Source organism: Cetorhinus maximus, chromosome 2, assembly GCF_964194155.1.
Source record: "Cetorhinus maximus chromosome 2, sCetMax3.hap1.1, whole genome shotgun sequence".
Lineage (NCBI taxonomy): Eukaryota > Metazoa > Chordata > Chondrichthyes > Lamniformes > Cetorhinidae > Cetorhinus > Cetorhinus maximus.
The window spans coordinates 22,793,787-22,806,683 of record NC_135880.1 but is presented as its reverse complement, the minus strand read 5'-3'; the positions used below and the strand labels follow the sequence as shown (position 1 = coordinate 22,806,683).

The window sequence follows — 12,897 nt, the reverse complement described above, 5'->3', positions numbered from 1 at the left end:
CAGGATTCTGACCCAGCCCATGCCTGGATATTGTCCAGATCTTCCTGCATTTGGGCATGGACTGTTTCAGCATCTGAGGAGTCACGAATGGTGCTGAACATTGGGCAATCATCGGTGAACACTGATGAAGCAGCTGAAGATGTTTGGACCTCAGATACTACCCTGAGGAACTCCTGCAGTGATGTCCTGAAACTGATGTAGGCCATCAAGTCCTGGAGTTCTGTCAGATTTTAGTCCCTTGGGTTTTTCTAGCACTTTTCTCTGCTAATATTAATTACCTTAATTTCCTCACTCATATTAGCCCCTAGGTTACCCTCTATTTCTGGTATGCAGCTTGTGTTTTCTACTGTGAAAGCAGAAAAAAAGATATTTCTTGTAAGTTTCGGCATTTCCTAATTCCCCATGATAAGTTCTCCTGTGTCTGCTTCGAAGGGACCAACGGGCAGAATCGTCCGTGCCTGCTGGCAAGAGCAGACAATATGGTGAGCAGGGACAAAAATCAGTTTCACCATTAAACTTTCATTAACATTCATCGTTAAACCAGTTTGCGATCATCCGCTCATCATTGGCGGGCCGCATTTCCTGCCATCAGACGTCAGGAACCTCATTGTTATACCTCTGAATATTGTTGTAAGGCTAGCCGTACAGACTCATTCCCCCACGCGGGATCATCTGCCCACGTCAGCGTGATTGTACAACCGCACATAAGTAACCGACATCTGGCCAGCTGCGCTTCACTCAGGACTTCAAGGTTTGTTTGCCTATCTCGCTTCAGGCAGCACTCGCAGTCACCAGCGCCAGGCTTCGCAGACAGCACCACAGCACTTTTGGGGGAGCTCACAGTCAGGTCTCTATCTACAAGAACAGCCATAAGGCAGGAGTGAGTTTTGTACAGCTGCAGGGCTAGGGCTTGCTTGGTGAAGCATTGGGGGGGCCGGGGGGGGGGGTAGTGGACTCAGGCAAGGGAAGAGGCTGAAGAATGAGGGCTGTACTGAGGAAGGAGAGTATCCCAGGGTTTGTGTGGGGGCACAAGTTGATCTGTGCAAGTAGTCTTAAGAGGGTGAGGGCTGAGGGGGCTGTCTCCGGTGCAGATGAGGGCAGATGGTGATGTGAGGGCGTGTGTGTGCGTGAAAGAGTGAGTCGTGATGTCCCTTGAGCTGGCAGTAAGTGAGATGGTTGCCATACCCTGGCTGCACGGTAAAAATTATTCATCCTCTATCTGCATTGGATGGCGAACCTCTTCTGTGCAGCATTGGCACTGATCACCACTGCCTTCGCCTACCAAGCTGGAATGGTAATGTTGCTGCCCCTCCTGTGTCCAGAGCTGGGGTAGAGGACATCACAGTGGGCCTCCACAGTGTCCAAAAGGTGCTTGAGGGACGCGTCACTAAACCTGGGAGCTGCAGTCTTGTTGCCTTGTGGAGCCATATTTTATTTGCAGCAGTCCTGGGCTGGAAGCACTGAGAGGTGGCCCCTGGCATGGTGAAGAAGTAAGGTGACGGCATTACAGGCGAATTGGAGCCCACCTGCCATGGAAATAGCGCATTTCCCAGGAATGCACAATGAATGCAGCAGGTTTGGGACAATCCAGCATGAGAGGCCATCATTGTGGCTGGCTGATAAAACATAAGAACATAAGAAATAGGAACAGGAGTAGCCCATCCGGCCCCTTGAGCCTGCTCCGCCATTCAAAAAGATCATGGCTGATCTTCGTATGTTTCAATTTCCACATTCCCATCTAACCCCGATAATCTTTGATCCCCTTGCCTAACAAGAATCTATCTAACTCTGCCGTAAAAATATTCAATAACCCTGTCTCCACCACCTTCTGAGGCAGAGAATTCCAAAGTCATACAACCCTCAGAAAAAAATTCTCATCTCTGTCCTAAAAGGGCGACCCCTAATTTCAAAACAGTGCCCCCTAACTCTGGACTCACCCGCAACAGGAAACATCCTTTCAACGTCCACTTTGTCAAGGACGTTCAAGATCTTGTATACTTCAATCAAATCACCCCTCACTCTTGTTTCCAGTTGAAACAAGCTCAGTCTGTCCAATCTTTCCTCATAGCCCACTCGTTCCAGGTATCAATCTAGTAAACCTCCTCTGAACCGCCTCCAATGCATTTACATCCTTCCTTAAATAAGGTGACTAAAACTGCACACAGTGTTTTGAGGTGCGGTCTCAACAATGCTCTGTATAACTGAAGCATAACATCCTTAATTTTAGGTTAATCCCTCTCATAATAAAGGATAGCATTCCATTAGCCTTCTTAATTACTTGCTGTTCCTGCATACTAACGTTTTGTGATTCACATACTAGAACACCTAGATCCCTCTGCACCTCAGAATTATGCAGCTGTTCTCCATTTAAGTAATATTCTTTTTTGTTCTTCCTGCCAAAGTGAACAACTTCACATTTTCCCACAGTAAACTTCATTTGCCAGATCTTTGCCCACTTCCTCAACCTATCTATATCCATTTGCAACCTCCTCATGTCCTCTTCACAACATACTTTCCTTTCTTACTATCTTTGTGTCATCTGCAAATTTAGTTACCATGTCTTCACTCCCCTCACCTAAATGATTGATGTAAATCGTAAAAAGTTGAAGCCCAGCACAGACCCCTGTGGACTCTACTCTCACATCCTGCCAATCGTAAAAAGACCCATTATGCACGCTCTTTGCTTTCTGCCAGCCAGCTAATCTTCTATCCATGCTAATATGTTACCCACTACACCACACGCTTTTATTTTCCATAATAACCTTTGACGTAGCACCTTATCAAATGCCTTCTGGAAATCCAAGTACAGTATGTCTACAGGTTCCCCTTTATCCAATGTGCACATTACTTCTTCAAAAAACTCCAGTAAATTGGTTAAATATTATTTTCTTTTCACAAAACCAGGCTGATTCTTCCCGATCGCCTCGAGCTCTTCGAAATGCCCAGCTATAATCTTTGTAACGACCAATTCAAACAACTTCCTCATGACAGACGTCAAGCTAACAGGCCTATAGTTTCCAGTTTTCAGTCTCCCTCCCTTTTTGAATAGAGGGGTTATATTTGCTACTTTCCAGTCTGATGGAAGCTTTCCAGAATCTCGCGAATTTTGGAACATTAATACGAAAAACGTTGTTTTACCCACCTGCTACTGCACTTAGTGCAAATCTGGGAAGATTCTGCCCAATGTTTAATTTAGCTACTGTCCTCCTTTTCACATACTTATAAAAGCTCTTACAATCTGCTTTATATTCCTGTTTCATTCTCATGTTCTATTGGCCCTTTGCTGGTTTCTACAACACTCCCAATCCTCAAACTTGCAACTATTCTTTGAAACATTATAAGCCTCTTCATTTCATCTAATACTATTCTTAACCTCCCTTAGTAAGCCATCTTTCTTGCTGAGTTTTTGTATGGAATGTATTTTTGTTGAACATTTTGAATTGTTTCTTTAAAAGTTTATCACTGTTTATTCATTGCTATATCTTTTAGTCTATTTATCTAATCAACCTAAGCCAGCTCTCCCCTCATACCCATGTAATTGGCTTTAAGTTTATATTCCTGTTTGTGATTGATGTATGTTGTTTTCAAACTTAATGTGGAATGAAATTATATTATGATTACTATTTCCCAGTGAATCTTCTGCCATGATGTTACTAATTAATCCTGCCTCATTGCATAATACTACATCTAAAATAGCTCTATCCCTATTGGTCCACACCTTTTGCTCCAGGAAACTGCCTTGAAAGCAATCTACAAACTCATCTTCCAGGCCACCTTGATTGGTCCAGTCTATATGAAAATTAAAATCCCCCACAACTATTACATTGTCTTTGTTACAAGTTCCAATAATTACTTATTTAATGCTCTGATCAACGGTATAATTACTGTTAGGTGGCCTATAAGCTATTCATATCAGCATTTTCTGACCCTTGCTATTCCTAACCTCCCCCCATACGGATTCAATTTCTTGATTTTGAGATCCTTTCTTACTAATGCCCTTATGTCATCCTTTATCAGGGCAACCCTTCCTCCTTTTCCCTTTAGGAACTCTTTAGGAGTTAGAACACCAACCTAACATTAAATTTGAATTTTTTTGGTATCAAGTAAAGCATTTCCTATTAAAATATAACTTTTATTTTCAGAGCAAATATCACGTATGGTAATTCTCAAGAACTTTATATATTCAAAGAGCAAGGCACCGAAAAGAAGAATCAGCAACAGGTCAAAAGGTGTGAATCTTGTGGGATTCTATGAGATAACTAACGTCACAGGCAAGGACCAGAGTAATACATTTACTTCAATTTTATAAAAATCCACTTTCGAACTTTCTTGAATTATGAGGAATTACTAGAGCTTACTCTACAATATTTTACTCTACAATGTCCATTATAAAAATATTGATCTTGCTCTACAATACCCGATACCAAAAGCACAAACGCCTTTAACTTCAGTTTCTTTGCTTATTTTTTTCTCTCAGATCTCACTGAACTTACTTTTTTCTACTACATCTGCCCCTTTATTATTTTTTCTGGTTATCCGTCTGCATTTGTGCAATTCTTCTTTCAATACCTATCCTTCAAGTTATCTTGTCATTCTAATCTGACCATTTTTTTTTAGGCTATCCTTCTCTGCCCATCATGTCTGCCACTTTCATTTGCGTAAACTGTACTCCCATTGCACTGGTCCTCAGACTTCATTACACTCTATGTTGCCTTTCAGCAAATTCCTTTATGTAGTCTCATAGGCTCTTGTTTTTTGTGCACCTTCTTGTATTGCTGTCTGCCTCTATACCCTTCCTACTCTGCTCCAGAGGGCAACAGGGAGCTGCAAAGGGAAACTGGTAAGATGGTGGAATGGGCAGAAACGATGCAGATGGAATTCAAATGTGAGGCGGGAAATTTTGATTCAAATAAAAATAATTACACCTGGAAAGCCAGACGATGCAGAAGAGCAGAGAGATTTAGGATTCATATTTACAAAACATTAAAAGCAGCACCTCAAGCCGATAAGGTCATAACAAAAGCTAATGGCTTACTGGCTTTATGGCAAGAAGTATAGAATATAAAAGCCAAGGTGTAATAGTGAATCTATATAAAATCTTAGTTAAACCACAGTTGAAGAACTTTTATAGAGTCATGGGCTCTACATTATAGAGTGCTGAGAAAATGGAGAGGGTACAGTGCAGATTCACTAGGCTACTACCTTGTATGAAGGAATTCATTTATAATAGAGGAAATTAATGAGTGATTTGACAAGCGTCTAAAATTATGAAGGGATGGACATAGAAACAAACTATTTCAACTAATTGAAGAGCTAGAACAAAGGAACATTTATTACTATACAAAAAGTAAAAGAATTACAGCAGAAAGCAGAAAAACATCTTTTAAAAAAACAGTTGTGAGCTGTGGAATGCTCTCAGTGTGAAGTAGAGATCATGCGCAAATGTAAGAACAGGACAAAATGATTGCAAGAAAGGGGAATAAAGGAATATGGAAACAGAGCAGGCAGAGGAAAAATAGATTTAAAAGGCCTGTTTCCATGTTGTACCTTCTACATAATTCTGCTGTCACTTTGATCACTATTCTCTCAATTGTTAGTACAACTAGTGCTGTAAATTATTGCATAATTATTAAGAAACCAAAAACATATGTTTACAAAAGTAATGACTTGATGGATCATACTTAGACCTCGACATAGGAAATAAATGTGGGGAAATTAAAACACACACCAACATACACACACACACACACTTGAAATCCTATTTTGTGTCAAATAATTTTGAACAAATTTGTAATTTATTTCCATCAGAGTTTAAGGCGACACAGAAATTGATGAATAAAATTAAAAGAAAACATAAAAATAAACTAGAAAGTTAAGTTGATACACATTTACCTGACATCCACGGTAGAGTCAAAGAAGCAAATCAAATCATTAGACAGCTGGATTTCCAGAACTGCTGCGGCTCCAACCTTGTGCCTGCTCTCAGATGAATTGATATGCAATGAACCATTCATACCAAAATGTACCCTGGAATGGCATATAAATGAGATGCTTACAGTTATTTCAAACCAAGAGTCCACCAGACTGTCCCTTGAACACACCTGGAGATGATCTCTCAGGAATTAAAGACAAAGTCAAATCAAAAATCTTTGCTTATCTCCAGCCTACATTCTTGTCAACTGGTGCTCTCATCAATGCAAATAACTGAAGCAACACAAAAGAAAAAACGCTCCTCTAACTTTGAAATGAGCATTAAATGGATGAAGAGTTTCAAGTAGGAGTTAGTGTACATTTCTCTTCCCATCTCACCCCAACCGAACAGCTAAATAATATAAAGCACTCCACATGTAAAACAACATTTCAGAAGACTTCACATAGGCAAGAGTGGACATCAAGCAGGAACTAAAGGAAATGTATGTGCATGCATATAAAGAGCAAAGACACAGCATTTTCATTTTCTAAAGGGGTGCTCATTTTGGTCTTTTAGTTCAGCTTCCAGGTGTCCAGTGCCTTTGAGCAGGCTCTTAGATAGGAGGTTACTGGAATCCAAATGAAAAACCACTATAAAAACAATTTGACTTAGAACACTTTCTTGAACCATTATACTGAAGCTGCCTTCATTACTGAAAGAGTGATGGTCTCAATACAAGTATAGATAGTGAGATAGAGACAGATTTTTAGAAAAAACATAGAACCAAAACACTATTAACATATCCCAAAATCTACCCACCAACTAAAACACACACTTTGTCTGGTCTTTTATCTCACTGAAGCTGGGGGATCTTGTTGGTCATTTGCTGAGAGGTGTTTTGGAATGACCTGAGGTTTTTAAAACATATTTTTTAATTTATTCTTTCACGGGATGTGGGCGTCCATGGCTAGGCCAGCATTTGCTGGTCACCTCTCATTGAACTTTAGTTGGCAGCAGTGAGAACACAGGAACATAAGATCTAGGAGCAGGAGGAGACTCTACGGCCCGTCGAGCCTGCTCCATCATTCAATATTATCATGGCTGACCATGGGCTTAAACTCCACCTTACGGCCACTCCCTATTTCCTTTAATACTCCGAGACACCAAAAATCTGTCTATCCCAATCAATGATGGGGCAACCACAACTCTCTGGGGTAGAGAATTGCAGAGATTCAAAATCCTTTGAATGAAGAAATTTCTCTTCATCTCAATTCTAAATGCTTGACCCCCTAACCTGAGAATGTGCCCCCGCTCCATGTTTCAGATTCCCCGACCAACGAAAACAATCTCTCAGCATCTACCCTAAGCCCCCTCAGAATCTTCTATGTTTCAATAAGATCACCTCTCATTCTTCCAAACTCGAAAAAATATAGGCCCAATTTACTCAGCCTCACATCCGGGGTACGAGGCCTAACATTCACGAGCAGAACTGGGCCAGCATCCCAGCAAACAGAGGCAGGCCTACTAACCTGCCCGCCTTGGCATCTGCCCACCTCTGTTCCCCTCTCAGGCCTGCTTCAGGAGGCAGAGGCCCCACCTCCAGGCCGTCCCCCACTCTGCGCAGGGAAAATAACATGAGCCTGTGGGTTGAAGCAGGAACGCAGCGTCGGGATATGGCCTGACTCCTGATTACCATCTCAAAGGGTGGTATCTGTCCTGTAATCTTGCATGTAATGTACACTGGGAAAATGAGAAAGGCACTGATTTCATGTTGGTTCCTCTAACCTTTGGCCAACGTTCACCAATCTGCAGATTCCCAATTAACAGCAATTCAGTTATCCTGTAATTGACTAAATCATGTGCCTTCTTACAATTTCACAATGTGACTTTAAAGGCACCGACCATATAGCCCACCAATAGCAAGCAAAATAATTGAAGTACTACATTCAGTTTAACAACTGAAACAATATCGCAGGAGAAATAAGGTCATTTAAAAACACTAACTTGTATTATAAAGATATTGATCTAAAAATCTTAATTTATGTACTAATCCTACATCTCATTTGTAAGAACAGAATTTGTAAATTATTTGGTTAGTTTCACTTTTGATGTTAAACTCTACCTCTTTCCTCAGTGGGTACTAGACTTTGGCACGGAACCAGAAGTATTCCAAAATTGGGTCCGAGTCTATTCCAAGTTTAGGCGACATAACTTGTCATCCTATTCCAAAAAGTAAATCATTTCAAGAAGCATTTGGGAGACATTTTGGAAATGTAAATGCAAGTTACTGCACTATATGCATATTCAATGCTATATATTCCTACAATTATTTCAATTTTCTTTCTAGATTCAGAGAGAAGCAAAGGTAGAGATGTAAGCCAAAAGCAAAATACTGAGGATGCTGGAAATCTGAAATGAAAAACAGGAATTGTTGGTAAAACTCAGCAGGTCTGGCAGCATCTGTGGAGAGAGAAATAGAGTTAATATTTCAAGTCCATGTGACTCCTTCAGAGCTCTGAAGAAGGGTCATAAGGACTCGAAACATTAACTCTGTTTCTCTCTCCAAAGATAGAGATGTGGTTGCCAATTCAGAGAACGTGAGAGTAAATATAGAATGAATTGTCTTTATATCACTGCTTTCATGATCTCAAGTAATCCAAAGGCATTTCGCAACCAACAAAATACTGTTGTAAAGTAGGAAATGCGACAGCCAGTTTGCACGCAGCCAGCTCCCACAAACAGCAATGAGATCATGAGCTGACAATTACAGCTTATTAAAGGCATAGAACCAGGTCACTCAGCCCAACAGGTCCCTGCCAGTGTTTACGATCTATACCAGCTTCCTCCCATCACTCTTCATCTAAGCCCATCAACATAACCTTGAATTCCTTTCTCCCTCATGTGGTTATCAAACTTTCCCTTAAATCTATCTACATTATTCACCTACAGTCGAGTTCCACATTCTCATTATTGAGTAAAGAAATGTTGCCCGAATTGCTTATTAGATTTAATAATGACTGTTATATTTATGGGGCCTAGCTCGGGTGCCATCAGCCAAGTGGAAACATCTTCTCCATGTCTATCCTAATCAAACCTTTTCATAATCCTGAAGACCTCCATCAGGTCACCACTCCATCTTTTCTTTACTCGAGGAAAAGGCTGCAGCCTGCTCAGTCTTTCCTTTGGGTGCAACCTCAGCAGCTCTGGTTTAATTCAAGTAAACCTTTTATGCACCATCGCCAGTGCCACTACATATTTTTTATAAGACGGAGGCCAGAACTGTTCAGAGTATCCAGGTGTAGTTTAACTTGGGTTCAATGCAAATTTGACACCAGCTATTCTGCTATCCATCTATTACTGAAGTTTTTGGGAAATCCAAATATATTACATTTGCTGCACTAAACCTGTTACTCTGTCAAAGAATTGGTCACACGTTGGCCTTCCCTTTTGGAATCCATGTTGATTACTGTTATATTTTCAGTTTCCAGATGTTTTTCTGTCACACATCATGAAGAGATATTAATATCTATGACGTTGTTGGAAATTTAAAAATTGAATTGTAGTGGGGTCTGTGTCTGTTTGACTGTGTGTCTTAATTGGATTAAAGCCAGCTAGCCTGGGTGCTTTGATGTTATAGTAGCTTTGAGATGTTAATCAGGTAAACAGTAAGGAAGTTAAAAAGGTTAAGCGTACATTTGCATTTGTTGAATAAAGCATTCAAAGGTGGGAGTAAAATCTTGCACCTACCTGGGAGACGCCAAGCAACGTGTTTATATTGGTAAAATTAGTGGGGTGAAAATGTTATTGTTAGGAGGTGTGACATTAAAAGCCTAGTGAAACAATGGAAAATTTACATTCAAAGGAAAAGCTAGGTATAAACAGAAAGGAGTTTGTGTGTATGTAAGGCAGAGGCATTTAAGATCTAACCAGCCTGTAAGCCTACAACTGCAGAGGATCCTAATTTTGAATTCATAAGGTCAAATGTGCTTTGCCTGGTGTCTGTTTAAAGTCTATGGGTTATTGTTGCCTTGGTGAAGATTTTCCTGGTAGTGATTAACTTGGGGATTTGTTTGAAAGTTATTATGGTAGTAAGTTGTAGAAATGTGTATTCCTTTAATTTGTTGTTAAATTAATAAATGCTTATTTTGGTTTTATACAAAATAACCTCTTGAGACTCGGTGGTTTTGTTCCAGAATTCAGAGCTGCATCTCAAACATACCAACTGAAAATATAGATTATGACAGTTGTTCAAATTTTCCTTTGGGATTTAAACAATTCAGCCTTTACCAACTGCTGTGTCATCATACACATCTTTGATGAAGGATTTTATTCGCTTTCCTAACATTGACACTAAGCTAATTGGTTTATAGTTCCCTGGACTTGTTCTACCTCTGTTTTTATATTTAAGAATCTCATTAGCTTCAATTATCCCATTACACCTCTGGACTATTCTATGTACAAATAACTTTTTATGAAAATGTAATAGTGTTTCTGCTATCTCTTCCCTAACTTAATATTCGGGGAAGCAATTCGTCCAAACCAAGGATTTTATCCTCTCCAAGTTTGGTTAGTTTATCCCTGTTTTCTATCTTAAATGTCTTTACATCCTTTTTGATCTTTTCTCCCATTATCATGTCCAACACTCTGATAGTTTGTTTTTAGCACTGGTTAAATATTGGCCAGGAGAAATTCTCTTTTCTTCTTCAAAATAGTGCCGTGGAATCTTTTATGTCCAACTGAGAGGCCTACTGTGATCCAACTGGTTTAACATCTCATACAAAATGCAACACCCCAACAGTGTAGAACTCCTTCAGTACAGCACTGGAGTGTCGGCCTAAATTTTGTGCTCAAGATCCTGGAGTAGGATTGAATGCAGAATCTTCTGCCTCAAGGCAAGAGTGCTACCACTAACCCAAGACTAATGTAAGATGCATAGTAAACGGAGGGTCAAATTCACCAACACCTCCTGTCTAAAACAGGATAGGTTCATCGACTCAGCCTAGAAATGTATTAGAACATTTTGCCATTCTGCACAGACAAGGCCAAGTTAGAGTTTGCCTTAAAAGTTCACATTTACTAACAGTCATATCATTCTAAATAAACATTGCAACCCAAACAGTGGCAATCTAAAGTAGCTTTAGGCTGCAATTGCAGACAATCAAGTTCCAGTGGAACTAGACAGGGCTAAAACCATGCAATGTAACTGCTGGAACTGGCACTGTTTGAGCTACATCTCAGTGATTTATTCACAGGTGTTCCACAGACAAATTTAAGTTCTATATTCAGCATAAGCCAAAGCACTAAAAAGCAAATATATTCCAGATGTCATGCATCAGCAACATCGCTACTCCATCATTTTGGAGTAGGCACCGAAGCTAAAGTATGTCTTCAAAGAATGGTTTTATCAATGTTCCTTTCAGCGATACAAAACATGTTCATACTAACTTGCTGCATGATAAGTAAAACACTGCCCATGACATTGCTAGAGACAAATCAGCAATACTGAACACACACATTTTCATTGATTTAGGATTCCTAATGGCTTGGTAATCAAACACATCAAGCTATCCTATCCTATCGATTACAGCAACATTTGCATCAATTTGAAAAACGTGTCGCTCATTCGATAATCCTCGGCACCTTTCATTTATTTTGAGGTCGGCACACAGACAATAGTATTTCTCATTTTGAAATTCCTAGGTGCATACCCATGATTCACCCAGATGAATAGGAGTAACAGCCCAGAGCACAGCCATCACTGAATAATTATCCTTTACAGTGGGCTTAGTATAGACATTATCATTGAAGTCAACCAAGGAAATGCTGAACCTGAATTCAGTGTCCCATGTTGTTATTGCAGAATGGGATTGTCACAATAAATGCGCTCTTTCAACAAGAATGTGTTTTATTCAGTAGAAAAAAAAATACAAGACACGCTACCTTAATGTGGTTAGGCCAAAATATATGAAAAGTTCTTTGCCCAATGTCTCCACACCAGTGTAAACCTTTCCTTTGAGCAGTCGGATTCCATCCGGACAGGAAACCTGTCCGTTTACTTGAGTGATCTGGAAGAAAGCATAAAAGCAAAATTCATCTAACTTCTTCAGTTTTGATGGAAGATTATTGACATGAAATGTTAAATGTTAATCGCTTTCTCCAGATGCTGCCTGACCTTGAGCATTTGCCATTTTTGAAGTAAAATATATATTAGCCTCCCAAAATTCTAAATTCATTTTTTGTGCTCAAGTCTTAAATATCCAATCACTTGAATTAAGCATTTTAACACTATCCCTATTTTAAAGTCATACATCTGTCTAATGTTTAAATGACATTTCAACTATATTTTAAAGTTGAAAGCAAAAGTTAGGAAGACAGGAACCATGGTAAGCCATCCAGTCCTTCAAGTCTAGCATCTGTATCTTAACTCCATTTACCACCTTGATTCCATGTCCCTGAATACATTTGTCAAACAGAAGTCTATCAAACTCAGTTTAGAAATTTTATATTTATCTGCCGTCAAATGCCTTTTGGGGAAGGGAATGACATATTTCCACTAACTTTTGAGAGAGAGTGCTTCTGACATTACCTCTGAACAGTCCAGTTCTAATTACAAGGTTACACCCCCTTGTTCTTCACTCCTCCACCAGAGGGCAGCAGTTTCTCTCTACCTTCCCTACCAAATCATTTAATTATTTAAGTACCCTAAAACTAAACACAGTACTCCGGAGGGAGTCTAACCAGAGTTTTATACAACTGGAGCATAAAGTCAACCTCTTCGTAATCCAGCCTATTTGAAGTGAAGGCTAACATTCCATTAGTCTTTTTAATTCTGTACAGTTATGCACCATAAATCTCTCTGGTCCTCTAGTTAGTTTCCTTACAGTTTCTATTATCACATCATTTATTAAACACTGATCCATCTTTGAGGTCCAACATGGACAATCACACCACATCCCCATGTTGAACTCTTATCAGTTTTGCTGACT

General features: G+C 39.7%; 1 protein-coding gene across 1 annotated transcript in view; it reads right to left on the bottom strand.

The window, feature by feature from the left end:
- Positions 1–12,897, bottom strand: part of neil3 (nei-like DNA glycosylase 3) — a 46,133-nt gene that overhangs the window by 27,498 nt on the left and 5,738 nt on the right. The window contains exons 2-3 of the mRNA XM_078557612.1: positions 11,852–11,976; positions 5,893–6,027 (exon numbers count right to left, since the gene is read on the bottom strand). Coding sequence (XP_078413738.1) covers positions 5,893–6,027; positions 11,852–11,976 — 260 coding nt within the window. The remainder of the gene's footprint in view (positions 1–5,892; positions 6,028–11,851; positions 11,977–12,897) is intronic.